This window comes from Jaculus jaculus, chromosome 12, assembly GCF_020740685.1.
Source record: "Jaculus jaculus isolate mJacJac1 chromosome 12, mJacJac1.mat.Y.cur, whole genome shotgun sequence".
In the NCBI taxonomy this organism is placed as follows: Eukaryota; Metazoa; Chordata; class Mammalia; order Rodentia; family Dipodidae; genus Jaculus; species Jaculus jaculus.
In genome coordinates this window covers 947938-970874 of record NC_059113.1, presented here as the reverse complement: position 1 = coordinate 970874, position 22937 = coordinate 947938, and the positions used below count along the sequence as shown (strand labels likewise).

General features: G+C 43.3%; 1 protein-coding gene and 1 long non-coding RNA gene across 4 annotated transcripts in view; both read right to left on the bottom strand.

Moving 5' to 3' along the window:
• Positions 1-6554: 6554 nt before the first annotated feature.
• On the bottom strand, positions 6555-8806 carry LOC123453754. The gene is made up of 2 exons (XR_006632954.1): positions 8615-8806; positions 6555-7018 (listed from the first exon to the last, which is right to left on the bottom strand). It is a non-coding gene; the product is annotated as an uncharacterized LOC123453754 (long non-coding RNA).
• Positions 8807-15796: 6990 nt separating this feature from the next.
• The window catches only part of Aldh7a1 (aldehyde dehydrogenase 7 family member A1), a 52173-nt gene continuing 45032 nt past the window's right edge, over positions 15797-22937 (bottom strand). For all 3 annotated transcript variants that reach the window (XM_045131826.1, XM_045131825.1, XM_045131824.1), the window contains 4 exons: positions 22525-22622; positions 22308-22381; positions 20378-20453; positions 15797-16040 (listed from right to left, as the gene is read on the bottom strand). In XM_045131826.1, the coding sequence (XP_044987761.1) occupies positions 15986-16040; positions 20378-20453; positions 22308-22381; positions 22525-22622 (303 nt within the window). In that variant the 3' untranslated portion in view covers positions 15797-15985. The remainder of the gene's footprint in view (positions 16041-20377; positions 20454-22307; positions 22382-22524; positions 22623-22937) is intronic.

The following is a 22937-nucleotide window of genomic DNA, read 5'->3' as shown; positions in this document are numbered from 1 at the left end:
TTTTTTTTGGTTTTTCAAGGTGGGGTCTCACTCTAGCCCAGGCTGGCCTGGAATTCACTCTGTATTCCCAGGGTGGTCTTGCACTCAGGACAATCCTCCTACCTCTGCCTCCCAAGTGCTGGAATTAAAGGAGTGTGTGACCGCACCCAGCTCTCCCTTTTACTTTTATCTTGGATAGAAATGGAAATCCCAATAATTAAAAAACAAACAATAAGTAAAATTTAAAAAGTAGACATGGAAGTCCTGTTCTAGAGCAAATTTAACAACCATAATTGTGAGTCACATAAAAAAAATTATTAACTTGGTAACAGGAAAAAAAAAGTAGAATGCCAAAATACTTTAGAAGGGCTGGAGAGATGACTTAATGGTTAAGGTGTTTGCCTGCAAAGCCAAAGGACCCAGATTCAATTCCCCAGGACCCACATTAGCCAGATGCACAAGGGGGCGCATGTATCTGGAGTTCATTTGCAGTGGCTGGAGGCCCTGGCATGGCCATTCTCTTTCTCTCTCTCTGTCTCTCTCCCCCTCTTTCTCTAGCAAATAAAATAAAACATATATTTAAAAAAAGAAGAAGAAGAAGAAGAAGTAGCAAAACCTAGGTCTGGAGGAACCAGAGGGAAGTGGCTCAAACTAGTAAAGTTGAGAAGCTCCATGGAGGGACATCATGGAGTTGAAAGACCTTTGAGGCAGGCCACAGCCAGGAGCCACTAGTGCCCTGTGGAAACAAACAGGCTTCTGCTAATGTTGGAGAATCAGCAAACTGGATTCAGTTTACTGACTGAAATAAACTTCTATTGCATGACTTTTCCTAGAGTCTTTTTCTGTTCAATGACAGACCAAAGAAACAAGCCCATCCCAGTCCAGCTGGGTGAACCAATGGGTTCATTGTGATGACTTCTTAGGGCCCTGGTGAGCAGCTGGTTATAGGAGTATACGTGACTTCAACAGCTATTTCACTGAAGAGCCACCTCAGCATGGGTGAGAGCTCACATGAGCGGTGTCACTGGCGTCCCCGTGCAGCCTCCTGGCAGCTACCCTGCGCAAGGGCCTCCTTTTCTCCACTGGTGTGATCTCAGAGAGGCCTCACAAGGTCTGCAAGGTTATTAAGTCTTGTAAGTGTCACTTCTCCCTCCAGGAGGGAGAAGGGCATGCTAGATGAGGGTTTATTAGAAAGGCAAGTGAAAGCAAAGCAGAAAGGGCTGGGAGGGGAGCCCTCAATAAGTAGCTGCCTATTGACTTAGATTCAGGCTTGTGGATCTAAGTGATTTATGCCCTTGGGAATATAAATTAAGTATAAAGTCAGGGTAAATTGGCCTGGTTACTTTCAAGGTATGTAGGGGTCTCCTGATAGGCTGATTAGCAAAGGATTGGTTTGTGTGAAGCAGCTGCCCTGATGAGTCAAGGATTTTGACCCTTTGATGGGTCAATATGAATCAGGCCTTTCTGGATTTCATTCCTGGACTCTGTTCTCTTAAAACCTCTGTGTTCATCCATCCTGTCAGACCAAACAGACTATCTGTTTATTCTCTTTGGGCCTGTAAGTTGCTGCCTACAAAATAGGGGCTGTTTACTACTAATTCCTATCAGTTTGTCAAGGGTCTGATCAAGTCTTTGAATGGACATGTATTTTTTAATTTCTCTTTGGTGAATAACTAGGAATTAAAATACTGGATCATATAGGAGGTATGTGTTTAACTTTTTAAGAAATTCTAGAACTATTATCCCAAATATATTCTTTTACATTCCTGCCGTGAGTAGATTCCTCCACATTTTCACCAACACATAATATCATGGCTTACCTTGTAGAGATGCTGCGAATCTCACTGTAGTTTTAATCTATACATCCCTGGTAACTGTGGATGCTGAGAATCTCTTCATGTGCTTAGTTCTCATCTATCTTGTTTCTGAAGGGTCTGATCAAGTTTTTTGCCATATGTATGTGTGTGTATATATCAGGCTGCCTTCAAACTCACTGTGCAATTGAAAATGACCTTGAACATTTAAGCTTTTTTTTTTTTTTTTTTTTTTGATTTTTGAGGTAGGGTCTCACTCTAGCCCAGGCTGACCTGGAATTCACTATATAGTCTTAAGGTGGCACACACCTGTAATCCCAGCACTTGGGAGGCAGAGGTAGAAGGATCACCATGAATTCAAGGCCACCCTGAGACTACATAGTGAATGGCGATCCTCCTACCTCTGCCTCCTGAATGCTGGCATTAAAGATGCGCACCATCACACCCAGCTTCTTTCTTTTTACTTAAACTAGGATATTTTCTTTCTTTCTTTCTTTCTTTCTTTCTTTCTTTCTTTCTTTCTTTCTTTTCATGGTATGTAGTCTCAGGTTGGCCTCAAATTTACAGTTATCTTCTGACCTCAACCTCCTGAGTGCTGGAATTAAAGGCATATACCACCATGTCCAGCCAAGATATTTTCTTAATGTTTTTATATTCATTGGATATTTAGGCCAGTACTGGTGGCCTACACCTGTTATCCCAGCACTAGAAAAAGAGAGGGAGGTGGATCCCTGTGAGTTCAAGGCCAGACTGATTTACATAACAAGTTCCAGGCCAGCCAGAGCTGCATAGTGACATTCTGTCTCAAAAAAACAACAATTTGGCAGGGCATGGTGGCACACATCTTTAATCCCAGTACTCAGGAGGCAGAGGTAGGAGGATCACCATGAGTTCAAAGGCCACCCTGAGACTACATAGTGAATTCCAGGTCAGCCTGAGCTAGAGTGAGACCCTACCTCGAAAAATTAAAAAAAAAAAAAAATGCCAGGTGTGGTGGTGTATGCCTTTAATCCCAGCACTGGGAAGACAGAGGTAGGAGGATCGCTGTGAGTTTGAGGCCACCCTGAGAATACAGAGTGAATTCCAGGGCAGCCTGAGCTAGAGAGAGACCCTACCTTGGGAAAAAATAAATAAGTGAAAGTTCATTTTAGGAGCTGGAGAGATGGCTAAGTAATAAAGACACTTGCTTGCAAAGCCTGGTCTGGGTTCAATATTCTAGTGCACATGCAGAGCCAGGTGCACAAAGTACAGGGCAGAGAAGCCTGGCACAGCCATGCGCATTCATTCTCTAACCACCTCTTCTGTCTCAAATAAATAAATAAATAACTGTTGTAAATTCATTATATATTCTGAATAAGGATCTTCACCAGGTTTTTACTTTCAGATATTTTCTCCCAGGCTTGCATGTGTCTTTTAATTCTGTATGTGACTTCCAAGCATGGGTTTCCTGTTCTCTAATGACTGTTCTACCCTGCAAACACCAATCACCTGCTGGGCGTATTTCAACCCAGGGGAAACTGATGCCAGGGTTATGATGAGGGAGAGTAGGGTGACACCATAACAGGAATAAGTTAAGTTCTCTAGAAGAATGACCTTATCCTCTGATTTCTCTTCTTGTGTGGACGGTACCCCCATCCCATCAGCCTCTGGCTATCTTCTTCCTGAATATCAAGCCTTGGATTAACCGCATGCAGAGTTCTGATAAACAAACATCTACAGCTGGTGTAGAAATTGCCAAACAATCTGTGAGCATCATGAAGGATGATCTGGTTTTTTTGTTGTTGTTGTTGTTTTCATTTTGTTGTTGTTGTTTCAAGGTAGGGTCTCACTCTAGTTCAGGCTGACCTGGAATTCACTCTGTAGTCTCAGGGTGGCCTCAAACTCATGGCGATCCTCCTACCTCTGCATCTCAAGTGCTGGGATTAAAAATATGTGCCACCATGCCCAGCTTTGATCATGTTTTTTATTTGACATTAATGCAGCAGTGTTTTAAAAGAGCATTTAGTGAGGCATCTACCACAAAGATGACCTCCTGAGGGTGACAAGAACAAAGACAGAAGAGCAGGTGAAGTCTCTTTGTGGAACAAGAGTTCCTAAAGTTTGACCAAGAAACACTTCAAGCTCATTCTGGCTGTAAATTACATAAATTTCAAAGGTAAGCTTGATGCTACATACAAGACTGTTGTCACCATGGTGAAAAGGAAACAGGAGATTCATAAAGCATTCACTGTCAAAATGTCTCTGCGGGAAACGGTGGATTACGTTTGAGTGCTACTTTCATGCTACCCTGAAAATCTCCTTCAGGGAGATGATGGCAGACACTGAGGAGACTCAGAACTTATCAAAGCAGAAAATGAGGCTACTGAGAGCTCAACTATAAAAGAGACTTGTTAACATGCAGGAGGGTCTTACCAGCTCGTTCTGGTAGGTAAGCAAGTGCATTGGCAATGGCTTGTATTGTTTTGGGAGGCCTCATGGCCTCCCTGACCAACAGCTCATTGAGGGTGGCATGGGGGGAGGGAGTTGACCCAGCTCTGGCACTGGGATTCACCTGCAACAACCATGGCCTCAGAGTCAGGCTTTCTCCACCCCAGCAGGGTAGTTCTGCCCAACCTATGTCTGTCTTACTTTATTTAACTTAAAAAACACAAAACAATATTTGCCTTATTGAAATATACTTTTTATTTAAGAGAGAAAGAGGCAGATAGAGAAGGAGAGAGAATGAGCATGCCAGGGCCTCTAGACACTGCAAATGAACTCCAGATACATGCACCACCTTGTGCATCTGGCTCTATATGGGTATTGGAGAATCTAACCTTTGGTTTTGTAGGCACCTCAACTACTAAGCCATCTCTCTAGCCCAATTTTTGTCGATTATTATTATTATTATTATTGGGGTTTTTGAAGTAAGGTTTTACTCTACTCCAAGCTAACCTGGAATTTCCCTTGCCCTCACTTAGACCCTGTGTTCTGTCCTACCACTTGCCTGTCTACTATCCCTCCTCTAATCTCCCCCTTATTCTCAATTCTCCTCCTTCCAAGCCTCATTCTAACTTCCTGACCACTATTGTTGACACTTCATAAAACTTGCAAACAAGCTAGGCATGGTGGTGCACACCTTTAATCCCAGCAGAGGTGGGAGGATTTCCATAAGTTCAAGGCCACTCTGAGACTACACAGTGAATTTTAGGTCAGCTTGGGCTAGAGCAAAACCTTACCTCAAAAAATAAAAAGAAAAAGAAAATGGCAGGCTGGAGAGATGGCTTAGTGGTTAAGGCGCTTGCCTGTGAAGCCTAAGAATACAGGTTTGATTCTCCAGTACCCACGTAAACCAGATGCTCATGGTGGTGCATGCATCTGGAGTTTGCAGTGGCTGGAGGCCCTGGTGCACCCATTCTCAATCTCTCTCTCTACCTACCTCTCTCACCCTCTCCCTCTCCTCTCTCTCTCTCTCTCTCCTTCATAAACACACACACACACACACTCACACAACTTACAAACAAATTTATTCCCAGCAGAGTACATGGACAAGCCTTTATAGTCGATTGAAAATGAGTTTTTAGGTCAGCTTCAGGTATGTAAGGGGAAGGCCTGATTGGTTTGTAAACTTAAAGGGCAAACCTCCAAAGCCAGCCTACCTGAGCAGTGAAAGCCAACCATCGAGATGATGTGCTAGACTGTGGGCAGCAGGGGGCGCTGCAGCTGCTGTGAATGAATCTGTATCAGACGTTCCATTCCTGCCAAGACCCATGGCACCTTCGGGTTCTCTCTTTGGGCTTTTGTCCCTAACTGAAACAGCTTAAAGGAAGCTATCTTTCTTCTGAGTCTCCTTCATTCTCTTGCATTTTTTCATCATTTCATTCTAAAGGCGAAGCAAGTGAACACCTTTCATGAGGCCACGTCCAAGGAGATCATACTCAGGTGGGATTAGAGGAGTATGGCTTTTTGGGTTTTGTTTGCTTGTTTTTGGTGTTTTGAAGGTGAAATCTCACTCTAGCCCTGGCTGACCTGGAACTAACTCTGTAGTCCCAGGCTGGTCTTGAACTCACAGCAATCCTCCTACCTCTGCCTTCCAAGTGCTGGAATTAAAGGTGGTTCATGGCATGTGTTTGCAGTGGCTAAAGGTACCAGTGTGCCCATTCTCTTCCCCTTCTCTGCCCCCTTTCTCTCTCTTTCAAATAAATAACAAATAAAATATTGTTTAAAAAAAAAGCACCTCCCTGGGTTTTCAAATAGCAACTTACTCTTGTGATATTGGACATTACTTCTAAATTTTCCCATTTAGTCTCCCATGCATTCGGAAGGCATTCAGTGGAGAAAATTTAAGCCTTGCTTCTATCCATCCATTCAAGGGCTGCATCTGAAATTGGCCACTTACACTTCTTCCTCTAGCTCCCCAAGATCCTGATGACACTAGGCAGGGCTCCCAGTCATACATGCTTGTGCTTAATAATTATGTGTCGGGCTGGAGAGATGGCTTAGTGGTTAAACGCTTGCCTGTGAAGCCTAAGGACCCCTGTTCGAGGCTCGGTTCCCCAGGTCCCACGTTAGCCAGATGCACAAGGGGGCGCACGCGTCTGGAGTTCGTTTGCAGAGGCTGGAGGCCCTGGCGCGCCCATTCTCTCTCTCTCCCTCTATCTGTCCTTCTCTCTCTGTGTCTGTCGCTCTCAAATAAATAAACTAATTAAAAAAAATAATAATAATAATTATGTGTCTTCCCCTATATTGTGACAGGTGACTGTGTTTTACTTAGAGAAAATATTACATGTAATAACCTATTTATATTGATAATTTTTCTTACAATAATTTAGAAAAATTACAAGAAACTAGTCCCAAAACTTTAAATCTCAGACTGGCCTGATTTTGCAAAGAATAAAATGGCAGCCACCACTACATATACACACATGTGCACAAAACATACATAGCTTGTGGGCATGCATGCATGCACACACACAAGGCCATGTGCATATGAACATACAAACAAAATAATAAAACATAGTTTTAAAATAAATGTAACATGTAAATCAACCTATCTTATTTTGTCTACAAAGATAAACAAAACACCAAAATCCCAACAGCATGAACAAGACCAAAAGTTAGCTCTCCATGTCAGAAGGGTCTAAAGATGTGCAGCCAGGCTGGATCTGTCTGTGCCTCAGAGTCCTCAAACGTGCAATTCCACCTTCTTTCCACAGAATGCTTTTCTTCCCAGCCACATGTCCACCCTAAAAGGAAGAAAATGTCAATTGAGGTAGGAAATGAGCTATCTCTACCACAACCCAAATCTAACAAAACCTCCTTGTTTTGGTAGATCAGCTCATTTCCCTGTCTAACCAATAACTGTTTCCATACTAAGTACCCCAGGGAAGAAAGAGGGCTAGAACCGCAGGACACGTTGTGCCCTCTCAGAGTGTAACAATGAACTGATAATCATAGTGCTGTACGCAACTGGGGGCAAAAAAGAGAGAAGGGCTGGAACGATGGCTCAGCGGTTAAGGGGCTTGCCTGCAAAGCCTAATGACCTGTTTTTGATTCTCCAGTACCCACATAAAGCCAGATGCACAAAGTGGCATGTTGCAGTCAGGTTCACATTACTGGCAGGAAACACCTGACCAAGAGCAGCTTGTGGGGAAAAGAGGTTTATTTTGGCTTACAGACTCGAGGGAAAGTTCCATTATGGCAAGGGGAAATGATGGCATGAGCAGAGGGTGGGCATTACCTTCTGGCCCACACAAGGTGAACAGCAACAGGAGAATGTGCCAAACACTGGCTAGAGGAAGCTGGCTATAATACCCATAAGCCCACCTTCAACAATGCACTGCCTCCAGGAGATGTTAATTCCCAAATTGCTATCAGCAGGGGACCTAACATACAGAACACCTGAATTTATGGGGGACGCATGAATTGAACGACCACATGACACGTGTATCTGGTGGCCCAGGCATACCCATTCTGTCTGTATCCTCTTCCCTTCTCTTCTCTTCTCTTCTCTTCTCTTCTCTTCTCTTCTCTTCTCTTCTCTTCTCTCCCTCTCTCTCTCTCTCTGTCTCTCTCTTTCTTCTTATCAATAAATCAATAAATAAACAAATAAGAGAGAGAGAGAAGTTTACCTGCACTTCAGGTAGTCATAGAAAGCTTTATGCAACCTTTATTACTGTTCAGACCCATACACAAGAAAATAGAAGTGACAAATCGGGAAAGTGTGACTGCAGTAAGCAACTTCCTGAGATGATCATGTCACTACAAGCTGCCTTGACACTCTACCCTGCTGTTGCATCTGGTAAGCAAGGGTTAGCCAGGGGACTTTTGCTGGAGGGAATGGCTTGTTTGGTTGAAGAGCTCCTTTTGTAACTGCTGAAGAAGTGGAGCAAAGACTATAAGAGCCAAAGAATGGGAAAGGAGTGTTCTGGAATGCTGTCTTCCAGACATCAAGTGGTCCTTGCATTCATGACCTGGAAGCAGTTGTCATTACATGCACAAGACCTGCACAATACTGGGCCATCAACATGTCCTCATGAATGATGAAGCAGGGGAAAATAACATCAAAATAGAAGGCAGGTTTCAGTGGAAAGGGAAATTGTCAGGGGATGGGAAGTAATAAGAGGGAATTATAATCAAAATACATTATGTACATGAAATGAAATTATTACCAAAATGATAAATCTCCTTTTTTTTCTGAAAGTGAATTAAAAAAAAAAAACTTTAAGCCTGGTCAAGTGTGCTAAGCAACTCTGAGAGAACAATTATGTTTTCACAAACTTGGAAGAATGCATTTTACAGAGAAAAGTCCTGCTAGGGGCCTGGGAGGTGTGCCAATTTACCTATGTTCATAGATAGCTGATGGACTGAGCAAAGGTGGTGCTTTGGGCTTCAAGATTGTAACATCTCCTGGTAAGACACAAACCCCGTAATCAAAAGTTCAGGGAGGGCTGGAGAGATGGCTTAGTGGTTAAGCGCTTGCCTGTGAAGTCAAAGGACCATGGTTCAAGGCTCAATTCCCCAGGACCCACGTTAGCCAGATGCACAGGGGGCGCACACATTTGGAGTTCGTTTGCAGGGCTGAAGCCCTGGAGCATCCATTCTCTCTCTCTCTCTCTCTCTCTCTCTCTCTCTCTCTCTCTCTCTGCCTCTTTCTCACTCTGTTTGTTGCTCTCAAATAAATAAAAGTAACAAAAAAAATTTTTTTAAGTTCAGGGAGGGGCTGGAGAGATGGCTCAGTGGTTAAGGCACTTGCCTGCAAAGCCTAACAACCTAGGCTAGATTCCCCAGTACCCACATAAAAGCTAGTTGCACAAAATGGCACATGCATCTGGAGTTCATTTGCAGTGGCTCAAGGCCTTGGTGCTCTCATTTTTTTTCTCTCTCTCCTTGCAAATAAGTATTTCACAACAACAACAAAAAATTTAGGGAAACCACAGAGCAGAGTCCTAGGAAGGCAAAACCAATCAAATTCCTCAAGAAGGAAATGAGGCCAAATGTTTATGAGAAAGTCAGAGTCAAGGCTACAGAGATTGCTCAGTGGTTAAGGCACTTGCCTGCAATGCCTGAAGGTCCTGGTTGATTCCCCAGTATCCATGTAAAATCAGATGTGCAACGTGGCACATGCATCTGGAGTTCCTTTGCAACAGCAAGAGGCCCTGGCATGCCCATTCTCACTCCTCTCTCTCTCTCTCTCTCTATGTGTGTGTGTGTGTGTATTTGCAAATAAATAAATAAATATATTAAACAAAGAGAAAGAGTCAAATGTGGTAGAGGTCAAAAAACACAAAGGGATCTGCATTCACAAGAAATGCAGCTGATTCCTTCCTGGCAGGAAGGAATTCTCAAGAGACACTTATGTCCCTCCCTTTGGCCTTCAGACTATTGAAACAATTGAAACAGTGGACTTTTCCAGGAAGCTTATGCTGGGTAAAGGAAAAGACAGGACCCTGGTGCCAGCAAGAGGTGAATTGATTTCCTAGGTAGAGATCCTACACAGTTCTGACACTTGTCAGGACAGACTGGAGCAAAGACAGGGTCCATGATGGGCAGGGCCATACCTCAGGCTTTCTATTTAAACCTAAACCTCATGTCAGTATCCTGAGGGTGTTGGAGAATCACCGGACACCTTTGGTCACATTCCCAATGTGGCCACAGTGAATAAATCTCCTTTTTCAGCTCTTCACTATTTCTTGTCTACTTAATTTGCCTCTGGAGTATGTGTGGCTGATCTATCTTATTCAGGTTGCCAGGGCCCAGGCTCTGACCCTCACAACTCCAGTAATATTCTAGCCCAACTCTATATAGGTCAAAGACAAAAATAAATAAATTCCTCTAGGGATTCTAGTGAGTTCTGTGGCTCAGAAGCTAGACATTTTTCCTGAAGCTTTCTCTTTAAAAGTTTGCTACTTCAAGAGATTAAAATCTGTTAATCATCATTTTGGACAACTGGAGTCTGGATTTAATTGCAATGACAAAATATAGTTTCTAAGCAAAAACAAAATAATCAATAAAGAAAAGAAAAATCGCTGGGCATAGTGGCCCAGCACTCAGGAGGCCAAGGTAAGAGGATCACTGTGAGTTCAAAGCCACCCTGAGACTACATAGTGAATTCCAGGTCAACCTGAGCTAGAGTGAGACCCTACCTCAAAAAACCAAGAGAGAGAGAGAGAGAGAGGAAAAATATTTAGATAATTCTGTTTTTCCCACTACTCTCTAGGTGGTCTGACTATGGTCCTACAATTGGACTATCAGCAGACAGATTGGACGCAGGGAAAAAGAATTCTATTAGCACAAGCATCTTGAAGTATGACAGCCCTGATAGGTGAGTGGCTTCAGGATTTGGCTGGAACATGGCTTTTTATGGTATCTTAGCAAAGAAAACATAAATTTTTAGAACAATGACAAGATAAATAGGACCTTGAGGCCCCAGGACAGTAACTGTGGGAAATTACTGAGGTTTGTGGGCAGCTTCCTGCTGCCATCTCCTGGCTGGGAAACGTCTAGAGCTGTCCCAGGGGCTAATTCTTGTCCCTGACGGGGAGGGAGGAGGGAAGTCTTCGGAAATTTGTGTCCTGCTTTTAGGCAAAGACAGGAAGGGCAAAGAATTTTTCTCTTTAAAAAAAAAAAAAAAAAGAAAGAAAAGAAATCATTAGTGTGTGTATGCGGGAGGGGGCAGTGCGCATGCCGCGATGCAGGCGAGGAGTCAAGGTGTCTATGCTTCACTTTCTTTTTGAGACAGGGTCTCTTGCCACTGAAGATGAACTGCTAAGATGGCCACTGTCAGACCAACTTGCTGGAGAGCTTTTGAGTCTCCTGGACCAGCCTCCCGCTGTCGTCGTCGTAGGCCCATCGCGGTCACCGGTGCAGGTGTCACTTTGCGTCTGGCTTGAAGAGAGTGCTGGGGTAGTGAGCCTGGCCTGGCCGGCTTTGCAAGAAGTGTCTTTGACCGCTGAACCATTTCCCTGGTCTGAGGGCTTTTCTAGAAGCTGTTGCTTCTTCAGAGCAATCTTTGTATCAAAGTGGCGTATGTGAGGAGGGTGCCAGTTCTGCACCCTGCAGACTAAAAACCTGGGCTGGAACTGGCTTCATCTTACGTTTGTGAGCAGAACAGCTGTGCAGTAGGGCCTTCTCTAAAAACAAAGCCAGTTAGGATTTTAAACTTAAAAAATACTGTTATTTTGTCTTTTGACACTGATAATATTCATGGTATTTGAAGAAATTAAATGCTTTTAAAAAAACATGAAACATGGGCTGGAGAGATGGCTTAATGGTTAAGGTGTTTGCCTGTGAAGCCAAAGGACATAGGTTCAATTCCTCAAGACCCACGTAAGACAGATGCACAAGGGGCACTTTCATCTGGAGTTCATTCGCAGTGGCTATAGGCCCTGGTGTGCCCATTCTCTGTCTGTCTCCTCTCTCTCTGCTTGCAAATAAATAAAATTTAGTTTTTTTAAGGCATGAAACTTGAACCCCTTCTTTAGACTGAATTAAATAAAACTGTCAAGAATCTGATCATCTTACAGCCTGAAAAGCCAAATGGCAATTTGATATTGTACAACCTAATCAGTGGGTTTTGACCTGGAGGAGATGCAGGGGAAAGCATAGCAGTATGCACACTGCAGGCTATGAAACCATCATTCAAGTCAATGGAAGTTCCCAAAATGGTCCAACATCATTTGTCTGTTTCTCACTGCCTGCCAGTCTGGGGCATGCAGAAGAAAACATTAATTTCTCTTCTCCTAAAGGTCTTTCTCAAAACCTGAGAGCGAGTCCTACTCTTGAGGCAGTCCCAGAGGCCCTGCTCTGGCTCTGATGGTCTAATGCACCTAAGACATGTCTCCTTTCTCCTAAGATCGTTGCTCTGAAGGGTCTAAGCCCAGACTAGGCAGTCTTCCTTATTTGTCAAAGAAAAGATGCTTGGGCTGGAGAGATGGCACTTGCCTATGAAGCCTAAAGTTTCAATTCTCTAGTACCTGTTTAAGACAGATACATGTGTCTGGAGTTTGTTTGCAGTGCCTAGAGGCCCTGGCCTGCCCATTCTCTTTCTCTCAAATAAAATAAAATAAAAATGACCCTTGAATTGGCAGTGACCTCCATCTGTCTAGACTTATGGGCCTCTCTTGCTTGAACAAATGCCCCTAAAACGGTCCAGGCCAAGATTAGAAGTTCACTGTAAGCTTGTCCACCAATTCTACTCTGTATTACACTTCACACCCAATATTACATTGGCACTTACTCATCTTGGCAGTGTGGTAGATGAGAATGTCCTCATTTACAGAGGATGACACTGGGCCTTGGAAGAAAAATAGTTTTGCAGTGTATGGTCCAATGTTGAAACCACATTCAGGGGTCCTGACAGCCCTGAAGCCACGAGGGAAGAAGCAGAGCCAGAGCACGCAAAATAAAGCAAGAAGCCCTGCAGAGGGAAGTTCAGTAATGGCCAGGAACCTGTTTTCTGGTTATCTACTTCTATCAGCCACCTTCTCCAGGTAGCCAGGCCAAATGAGCCAGTGGGTACAATAGTGACACGTCTGTCAGGGGGAAAGCAAACCATTAACTGGACTAGAGGCTCACTCCACAGGACAGAATACATGCCTGGTACTGAAAACTTTGTCAAAAACCTATGGCAGGGGAGGTCATAAGCCCTAGACATGTGTTGTGGTTTGATTCATGTGCCCCCATAAACTTAGGTGTTCTGAATACCATGTTCCCAGCTGATGGCAATTTGGGAATTAAACCCTCCTGGAGGCAGTGTATTATTGGGGGTGGGCTTATGAGTGTTATAGTCAACTTCCTCTTGCCAGTGTTTGGCACACTCTCCTATTGCTGTTGGCCAAGAGGTGATGCCCATCCTCTGTTCATGTCATCATTCTTTCCTGCCATCATGAAGCTTCCCCTTGAGTCTGTAAGCCAAAATAACCCCCCCACACACACACAAGCTGCTCTTGGTTGTTTTCTGCCAGCAATTAGAACCTGACTGCAATAGGGTTTAACATCTGCTGTTGTCTGGCTAAATGCATGTGCATGCTCACCAAATTACCCTGTAAGCACTTCTTTTAATGTTCATACCCATATATTAATGCTATTCTCACTTTTGATTAGAGAAGCTTCTCTTTTTGCATGGCAGTGACCTCTGGGATGATTCAAAAGACACCATAGTGCTTAGAAGTGACAATGAAGTGTTCAGCACTGAGACATCTCTATCACACCTTCCAAGGCTCAGGGTCCATTGCAGAAGAGGTGGTGGAAAGAATGTAAGAGCCAGAGGAAGGGTCAGACTGCTACAATGCAATATTCCAGACACAAATGGCCTGGATATCCATGACTTCACGGTGCCTGATACTACCTACACAAGATCTACATAATAGGAGGAAATGAAAATTACATTAAAATAAGAGATTGAGAGAATGAGGGGATATGAAGGCAGATTTGTGAAGGGGAAAATGGGAGAGGAGAAGGCAGGAAATTATCATGGTTTATTGTCTATAATTATGGAAGTTGTCAATAAGAAAACTTAAAAAAAAAAAACTCATAAGAATCAGGCGTGGTAGCACATGGCATTAAACCCAGCACTTGGGAAGTAGAGGTAGGAGGATGGCCATGAGTTTGAGGCCAGCCTGGGACTAGAGAATGAGTTCCAGGTCAGCCTGGAATATAATGAGACCCTATCTCAGAAAAAAAGAAAAAGAAGTCATTAAGACTCCAGAGGTGACGCAGTCAGGGGAAGCTTGTGTGGTCAAGAACTTCCAGCACCGTAATTCCCAGGTTACATTCTGAGAGCTGATGGGAGCTTCCTCACTCTCAAAGACTACATATTCCCGTATTGTTGGGTTTCCAAATACCTAATTCTCTAACTTCATTTTCCTTTTGTTTAATTTTTTTCAAACTAACACATTCTCTTCCTTTTAAAAAAAATCAAATATGCCAGGCATGTTGGAACACACGTACCTCTACTCCCAGCACTAGGAAGATCTCAAGTTTGAGGCTAGCCTGGCAAATAAAGCAAGACCCTATCTGAAAACAAAATTTTAAAAAAGGTCCTGATGCAAACAATATTGCAGTTAACTCACTGCTCCCTTGCAGTGTGCTCAATTTTCATAAGAATAGTTCTATAATGCTTATTATAAAAAATAGCAACCACCATGTGTCCATGACCACAACTCTCTCAGAATCTGCCTCCCAACATTAAAAAGCCATGCTGCTGCTACTTGCTTTGGAATGTGGGGCATTCTCATCTTTACTACAAGAAATGAAGAGCTATCTGCTTTCCCTCCCCTCACTGTCTTCTCCCAAACAGCATCCTCAGTGGATATGTCATGGGTGTCTGGCTTGCTTCATACCCAATGGTAGCAGCATGCCTAGGGTAAAGCTGTTCGTGGCTAGCCAAGGCACACAATATGAATACACATTTACAACCTGCTTCTCTGCATCACAATTAAGCCCCTGGCTCTTCTTCAGTTGTGCAGGTCTTCCCACACCCTCATGTGAAGTTACCTACAAATGTCATCATCCCAGAGGCTTCTGCCCTAGCCCACTGTGGTGGGAAAGGGGAGATGGGGGCTGCTACACAGGAGGGGGAGAGTGGCCGTGCGACAGGACATGCCTCACAGTAAGCCAGTCCCACGGCTCCTGGGCAGCTTCCCAATGAGCTGCTTGCTGCTTGACTCAGCAGTGCCCTTCCCTGAGTGTCCTGTTAGCATTGAGGGGCTGAGAACATGTCCAAGGGTGGCTGCAGAAGTCCGCAGCTCAGAAAAGTGTGAGGACACAGGAGATATCCAGATGCACTTTTCAAAGTAGGCATGGGCCTGAGACACCCCAGCAGAGGCCAGTTCTAGGGTGAGAATGAGGCCTAGTCTACTCTGCACACCTCTTTTCCTACTTGACACATTGTCATGAGCATGAGCCGTAACTGGTGGTGAATAAACTTTGTTAGTTTAGGGTTTTATTTTTTTTGAGGTGCTATGGGTTGAACTTAGGGCCACAGGCATAATGAGCAATCCTTCACAACTGAGCTAAGCCCACCCCAACTCCAACCTATCCTTTATCATTTAAGCATAGCAAGTCACTCCACAGTAATATATGCTGCTCCTCAGCATGAAGGGGCACTTCTGCCATTGATCATACCCTTTCCAATTCCTCCAAGGAGGGACTAGGAAAACTCCATACTTAATCAGAAGACATCCTTCACCAACTGAAGAGACTTCTGTTTTCTTCCCTGCTCTTCCCTGTACATCTATACATTCCCAAACTCCTATGACACCAAGTACTTTTCCTAATTATGAAATATTTTTTTTTTTTTGGTTTTTTTGAGGTAGGGTCTCACTCTGGTCCAGACTGACCTGGAATTAACTCTGTAGTCTCAGGGTGGCCTTGAACTCATGGCAATCCTCCTACCTCTGCCTCCCGAGTGCTGGGATTAAAGGCGTGCGCCACCACGCCCGGCTTGAAATATTTTTTAAATGTAAAATTGTTATGTAATAAAGAATCAACCCAATGCATTTTTTAAACTAAATATCGCTATGTTGAGGACATTTTAATTTTTTATTTTGTTTTGTTTTTAAATAAGTCTCTTGATTTAGTAAAGGCTTTAGGATCACTGGAGATTAGCCAGTCATAGTCAAAATCACCACGAACTAGTGACAGAGAGAAATTTCCTTGGTCGTCTTCACAGCAGCTGCAGAATGCTTAAGTGGTGTCAATCTAAAATACTGTTATTGGAACTTGATTCCCTGGGCCAGTGGAAGGTCCTTGCTGTAGTTGATGGTACTTCAGGGGAGAGAAGAGAATTAAATGAATGACAATACATATATAATATAGAATACTTTCATAACATTAAAAACATAGGTCTGCATCATAAGAGGAGGAAAAGATCATGACATCACAATTAAAAGAGAGTGATTGAGAGGGGGAGGGGGTATGATGGAGAATGGAGTTTCAAAGGGGAAAGTGGGGGGAAGGAGGGTATCACCATGGGGTATTTTTGTTATAAGCATGGAAGTTGTTAATAAAAATTTAGAAGAAAAAAAAAAACATAGGTCTGGGCTGGCAGGATGCCAAAGGACTCGGGTTCGATTCCCCAGGTCCCACATTTAGCCAGATGCACAAGGGGACACAAGTGTCTGGAGTCATTTGCAGTGGTTGGAAGCCCTGGTGTGCCTATTCTTTCTCTCCCTCTTTCTCTGTCAAATAAATAAAAATTTTAAAAATCGGTCTAAGATGGGCATGCTGGCACATACCTTTAATCCCAGTACTCTGGGAGGCAAAGGTAGGAGGATCAACTTGAGTTCAAGGCTACCCTGAGACTGCATAGTGTATTCCAGGTCAGTGTGGGCTAGAGTAAGACTCTACCTCCAAAAAAAAAAAAAAAAAAAAAAAGTCTAAGGCCAGGTATGGTGATAAGTCCTTTTAATTTCAGCACTCAGGAGGCCAAGGTAGGATTGCCATAAATTTGAGGCCAGCCTGGGCTCCAAATTTCAGGCTAGCTTGGACTACAGTGTGACTCTGCTTCAAAAACAAACAAGCAACAACAAAAACATGTGTCTAGGGCTGGAGAGATGGCTTAGCAGTTAAGGAACTTGCCTGCAAAACCTAAGGACCTGGCTTTGAGTCTCCTAACCCATGTAAAGCCAGATGCACAAAATGGCACATACATCTGGAGTTCATTTGCAGTGGCTGGAGGCTTCCCTCTTTCCCTCTCTCTCTCTCTCTGTGTGCTTAAAAAAATATTTTTTTTGAGGTAGGGTCTCACTCTAGCCCAGGCTGACCTAGAACTCACTATATAGTCTCAGAGTGGCCTTGAATTCATAGTGATCCTCCTACCTTTGCCTCCCAAGTGCTGGGATTAAAGGTGTGTACCACCACGCCTGGCTGAAAATAAATATTCTTAAAATTAAAAAAAACAAAAACAAAAACATAGGTCTAAAGCCAGGCGTGGTGGCACACGCCTTTAATCCCAGCACTTGGGAGGCAGAGGTAGGAGGATTGCCATGAGTTCAAGACCACCCTAACACTAATTCCAGATCAGCCTGAACTAAAATTGAGAGCCTAACTTGAAAAACTAAAAAAAAAAAAAAAAAAAAAAAAAAAAAAAAGATCTACCCAGGTGTAGTGGCTTACACCTTTAATCCCAGCACCTGGGAGGCAGAAGTAGGATTGCTGTGAATACAAACTTAGCCTGTGTTAGCCTGAGACCCTATCTTAAAAAAAAAAAAAAAATTGGCTGGAACCAGGCATGATGGAGCATGCTTTTTTTTAATTTTTATTTATTTATTTATTTATCTTTTTTGGTGCATGCTTTTAATCTCAGCACTTGGGAGGCAGAGGTAAGAGTATCACTGTGAGTTTGAGGCCATCCTGAGACAACGTAGTGAATTCCAGGTCAGCCTGGGCTAGAGCAAGACCCTACCTTGAAAGAAACAAAAAGGGCTGGAAAGGTGGGTAAGTGGTTAAAGGAGCTTGCCTACAAAGCCTGCCAACTTGGGTTCAATTTCCCAGCACCACATAAAGCCAGAAGCAAAAAACTGTGCTTGCATCTGGCATTTGTTTGCAGCAGAAGACGACCCCAGTACACCCATACACAGACACACCCACACCTGTGCACACATGAGTGTGAAAGTAAATAAAAATTTTAGCCAGTGGTGTGAACCCCGTGCCACCACTGCACTTGCATAAAAGCTATTTCCACCCAATCAGGGCAGGGAAACCGAAGTGCCAAACAAAGAAATCCCAGTGGAACTCTGCAGCAGCTGTTCTCCATCACCGGCCACAGGCTGGGGAATGAGCTTCGGGGCTTTCCTGAGTCCTCTCACTCTTCCAAGCTGCTCTCCCAAGTTTGCTGGCTGGGCCCTGGCCCCTCCCCGCTTCCTTCTGATCTAGCACTCTGCAGGAGCAGGGCTACATCACACAAGATGAAAAGGACCACTCCTTCCACCTTCTCCTGTTACCCTTTCTCCTGAGTAGAATTCAACCACACAGGTTTGTAGTCAGGTGCTGAGCATAGATGAAGCAAGACAAGGAGACTAGAAAAGGTAACACTAAAATGGAAACTGGGGTAAAGAAATTTAGAAGCCCCTGCCCCAAAGTTATGTCTCATGCTGTAATAGACTTTTCTATTGGTTATGTCCCATAATATAGTCTTTCATTGACACTGTAGTTCTGTTTCAAAGCCATAGTTTGTACTGAAGCTTCTGACCTGTACTAAAAATTATCATGTATTTCTTTTTATTTCCATAACATAGCTGTAGGCATCTCACTGCTAATTAATAATTTTTTTATGTTTTCTGTAAAACTTTCTTATACTCAACATCTTTAGCCCAACTAGGTCGAGCTTTGAGCTCTGACAATAATGAGACTAAAGTGAGGTCAGGGGAAGAGACTGAGTAAAGGAAGGGTTGTGGGGAGGGCTAATCAAAATTTAAGATGTTATGAATAAGCCATATAGAAACTTACTGTTTTTTGGACAATGGCACACTCAGAAACCACAGGTTGTTAGTAGAAAAATTTCAGTACCAGGGATGAGATATCTTCCATTTGGCCAGGGAGGTCACTGATAGCCCCAAAACATTATAGGCCATTGCCAAGACCCTTGGTTTCCCACTAGGAATAGATGGTAAGACCCTACTGCTGAAGACCCCACATGCTTGGGCTGCAGGTCACTGAGAAATCAAGCTGGAGCTGAGCTAAAAATCTCCTCCCTGTATACCAGCTAACAAAAAGTCAGAAAAAGCTATTCTTCTTGTAGTCCTATGGGAGAGATACAAGTCATCACTGGAAATAAACAACAGTGGACACTGAAAGCCTTAAGTTTGGCCAGCCAGGCCAAATGAGCCAACTGGTGCAATAGTGGCATGTCTGTAATGGGAGACACCAACTTCTTTCTAACTAGACTGGAGGCCTGCTCCATGGGAGGGAATACATCCCTGATACTGAAAACTTAAAACAGGGGTAGTCATGAGCCCTAGGGTGTAATATCTGCTGCTGTCTGGCTAAATGTATATACAATGCTTATCAAACTGCCCAGTAAGCACTTCTTAATGTCCATACCCTTATATTAATGCTACTCTCACTTTTGGTAGAGAATCTTCTCTTTTCAGATGGCAGTGACCTTGGGATGACTCAGAAGGCATCATGGTGCTGAAAAGAAGTGACTGGAATGCTCAGTACTGTAATATTTCTATCACACCTTCCAAGGCTCAGGGTCTAATGTGGAAGAGGTAGCAGAAAGAATATAAGAACCAAAGGAAGGGTAGGACTCCTTACAATGTGCTCCTCCAGACACAAAATGACCTGGATATCCATGACCTCACAGTGCCTGACACTATCTACAGAAGACCATCATAATAGGAGGAAAAGATGATGATATCAAAATAAAAGAAGGACTGATTGAGAGGGGGAGGGCATATGATGGAGAGTGGATTTGTGAAGGGGAAAGTGGAGGAGGAAGGGAATTATCATGGTTGATTGCCTATAGTTATGAAGTTGTCAATAAAAAGAAAGTTTAAAAAATAATGAGTCTAGTCTAAGATAACATATATAAGCTCTGAACCATCAAGAATCAGGGTTCAGTCTTCGAAAGAGATTCCCCTGGGCCCAGCATGGAATGCAAATAAACTTCCTTCTCCACTCAGTCTCCGGTGCCGGTTCTGTGAGCCTCGGTTTCCCGTATCAATACAAGGCTGGCATCTTTCATTTGGAAAGTTTTCAGATTTTTTTCAGGGGCATTTTAGAATATTTGCATATATAAGAGATATCTTGAGAATGGGCTCTAAGTCTAAATGTGAAATTCATTCATGTTTCATCTACTGCTGTACACACTAGTAGCAATTTTATACATTTCCAATACACCTGCACTGGACTGCCCCCATCACATGGTCATGTGTGGAACTTTACATGTTGTATCATGTCAATGCTCAGAACTTTTCAGATTTGAGCAATTTGGGTTACTGTTGTTGTAGCACAAAATGGATGCTCTAAGGAGACAGCTGTGAAATGATAGAAAAATAAAACTGAGAGAAGCTGAATAATGACAAAACAAAAAGAAGAATACAATAGCACATTCCCAATGGTTTCAAGAAGCCACCAGCCTCCCCAAGGCCTGTCCTTACCAAGTAGATCTTCTCATGTATTGTTTCCAGGCGTCACTGCCAGACTCCCGGCCGCCACCAGTGTGCTTTTCTCCTCCTGCAGGAAAACAAAAGCCTCTCGTACCTTTGCAGCACTTTCTTCCTCCATGTGCTCTTACTTGGTACCACTGAGATGAAGAACAATGGAGCCCAGAGATACCTGACCAGTTACTTCACATTTAACCCAGAAAGTCCCCTCCAGAGAGAGGCAGGCAGACTATTGTGCATGCTGGTGCACAGCTGCAACTCCAACACTCAAATATGAAAGAATGCCACTAGTTACACAAACTCTTATGGGTTTAACAAAGCAATCTGCTTTTGCTATAGTTTGGATTTTTAATTTTATTATTATATTTTTTTTTATTTTTATGAGTGAGAGAGAGAGAAAGAGAGAGAGAGAAAGAGAGAGAGAGAGAGAATGGGCCTCCAGCCACTGCAAACTCCAGACGCATGCACCCCCTTGTGCATCTGGCTAACGTGGGTCCTGGGGAGTAGAGCCTTGAACCGGAGTCCTTAGGTTTCAGAGGCAAGTGCTTAACAGCTAAGCCATCTCTCCAGCCCTTTATTCTTATTATTATTTGAGAGAGACAGAGAGAGAATGAGAATATGAATGGGCACACCAGGGTCTCTTGCCACTGCAAATGAACTCCAGATGTATGCACCCCTTTGCACATCTGGCTTTACATAAGTAGTAGGGAATCAAACCTGGACCACCAGGCTTTGCAAGTAAGTGTTCTTAACTGCTGAGCCAACTCTCCAGCGCCTTGATTTTTTTTTTTTTTTTTGAGACAAGATCTTGAAAGCAGCCCTGGTTGGCCTGGTACTTACTATGCAGCCCAGGCCGGCCTCAGACTCATAGCAATCCTCCTGCTTCAGTGTCCAAGATCACGGGGGATTACAAATGTCTATAACACCTGCCCATTTTGGATAAATTTTAACATGCAAAACTCAATACAAGTTTGTTGGGAAAGGGTTTTTTTGTTTGTTTGTTTTGTTTTTAGGGGGTTTCAGAGGTAAGGTCTCACTGTAGCCCAAGATGACTTGGAATTCACCATGTAGTCTCATGTTGGCTTCAAACTCACGATGTTTCTCCTACCTCTGTCTCCCAAGTGATGGGATTAAAGGTGTATGCCACCACATCTGGAGGAAAGGGTTTTTTTTTTTTTTTAATAGAATTATTTTTTTATAGAAGAAAAGAACATTACTGAGTTTAACATAGCTTATTAAGAGAAAAGGCATGCAGGGCCCAGGGAAGAAAAACAAGTACTTCACCTAGTGAAATCTGTTGCATGTTTATTATGTGCTCTTTGCAAATAACCCCCTGGGACTATCTTGTGTGAAGTTATCTAGCTTTAAAGCAGAGCTTTTAATGGCAATGAGTCTGAGGTTTTCTACCTAGAAAACAGTTTCCGTATTTCAGGGTTCACCCTGGGTTAGGGTGTGCTCTAACCTCAGTAGGAGATGAGACTCTGGTTCTCTCAGGCATGTCAGATCACAGATTATTTCAGAATAGAAATCATGCTTTGGTTTATTGGCCAAACATCTAAAAGCTAACACTGTTGCTCCTTCAATATTCAGGATGAAAAAGGAGAAAGGTAGTCTGCTGCGTGGCTCAGTGGTAGGGCACTGGCCCAGCATGCATGAGGCCCTAGGTTCAATCCTCAGTACTGAAATAAAATTTAAAAAAAAAAAAAAAGAAAAGAAAAAGGAGGCTGAGGAGATGGCTCAGTGATTCAAGGCACATATTTATAAAACCTACCAGCCTGGGTTCAATTCCCTGGAACCCAAATGAAGGCAGACACAAAAAGTGGTACATGTGTCTGTGTTCCTTTGCAGTAGCAAGAGACCCTAATTCTGTGTGCACATGCACAATTTATTTTTTTTTTTAAAAGAGAAATGACTCTCTACATACCAAATGCACCACCAATCTCAGCCCCACTGGTTGGAATGTTGACGTTTACAATGCCACAGTCTGAGCCTTTAGGTCTGTGTGTAAAGTGAGAGGGATGATGAGAGCAATGCATTGGAAATCAAAATGAAAAAGCCCAAACCCTCAGGTGCTCAAAGTTAACATAATTACTTACCACACAAATTAGTTATATGCATATTCATAACAGACAAAGTCATACCCCAGCCAGCGGAAGATTCTCCCCAAATCCTTGGTAAAGATGCTGCTTGAAAGGCCCTGTTTAACTTCATTATTCCATGCAAAGACCTCTTCTTCATTCTAAAAGGACAGACATTGGAATCTGTTAAATGATCACTGCCACCGCTAGGGATGGCAGCTCACGCCTTTAATCCCAACACCAGGAGGCTGAGGTAGAGGATCACTGTGAGTTCAAGACCAGCTTGGGCCATAGTGTGAGTTCCAACTCAGCCTTAAAACCAAGCCTGAGAGGGGAAAATGTCCACTGATAATTCAACTCATGTTGCAATGAGTCAAAATGGAATTATGTTAAAGGGGGAGGAGGAACTGCTAGGCGTGGTGGCACACAACTTTAATCCCAGTGCTCAGGAGGCAGAGGTAGGAGGATCACCATGA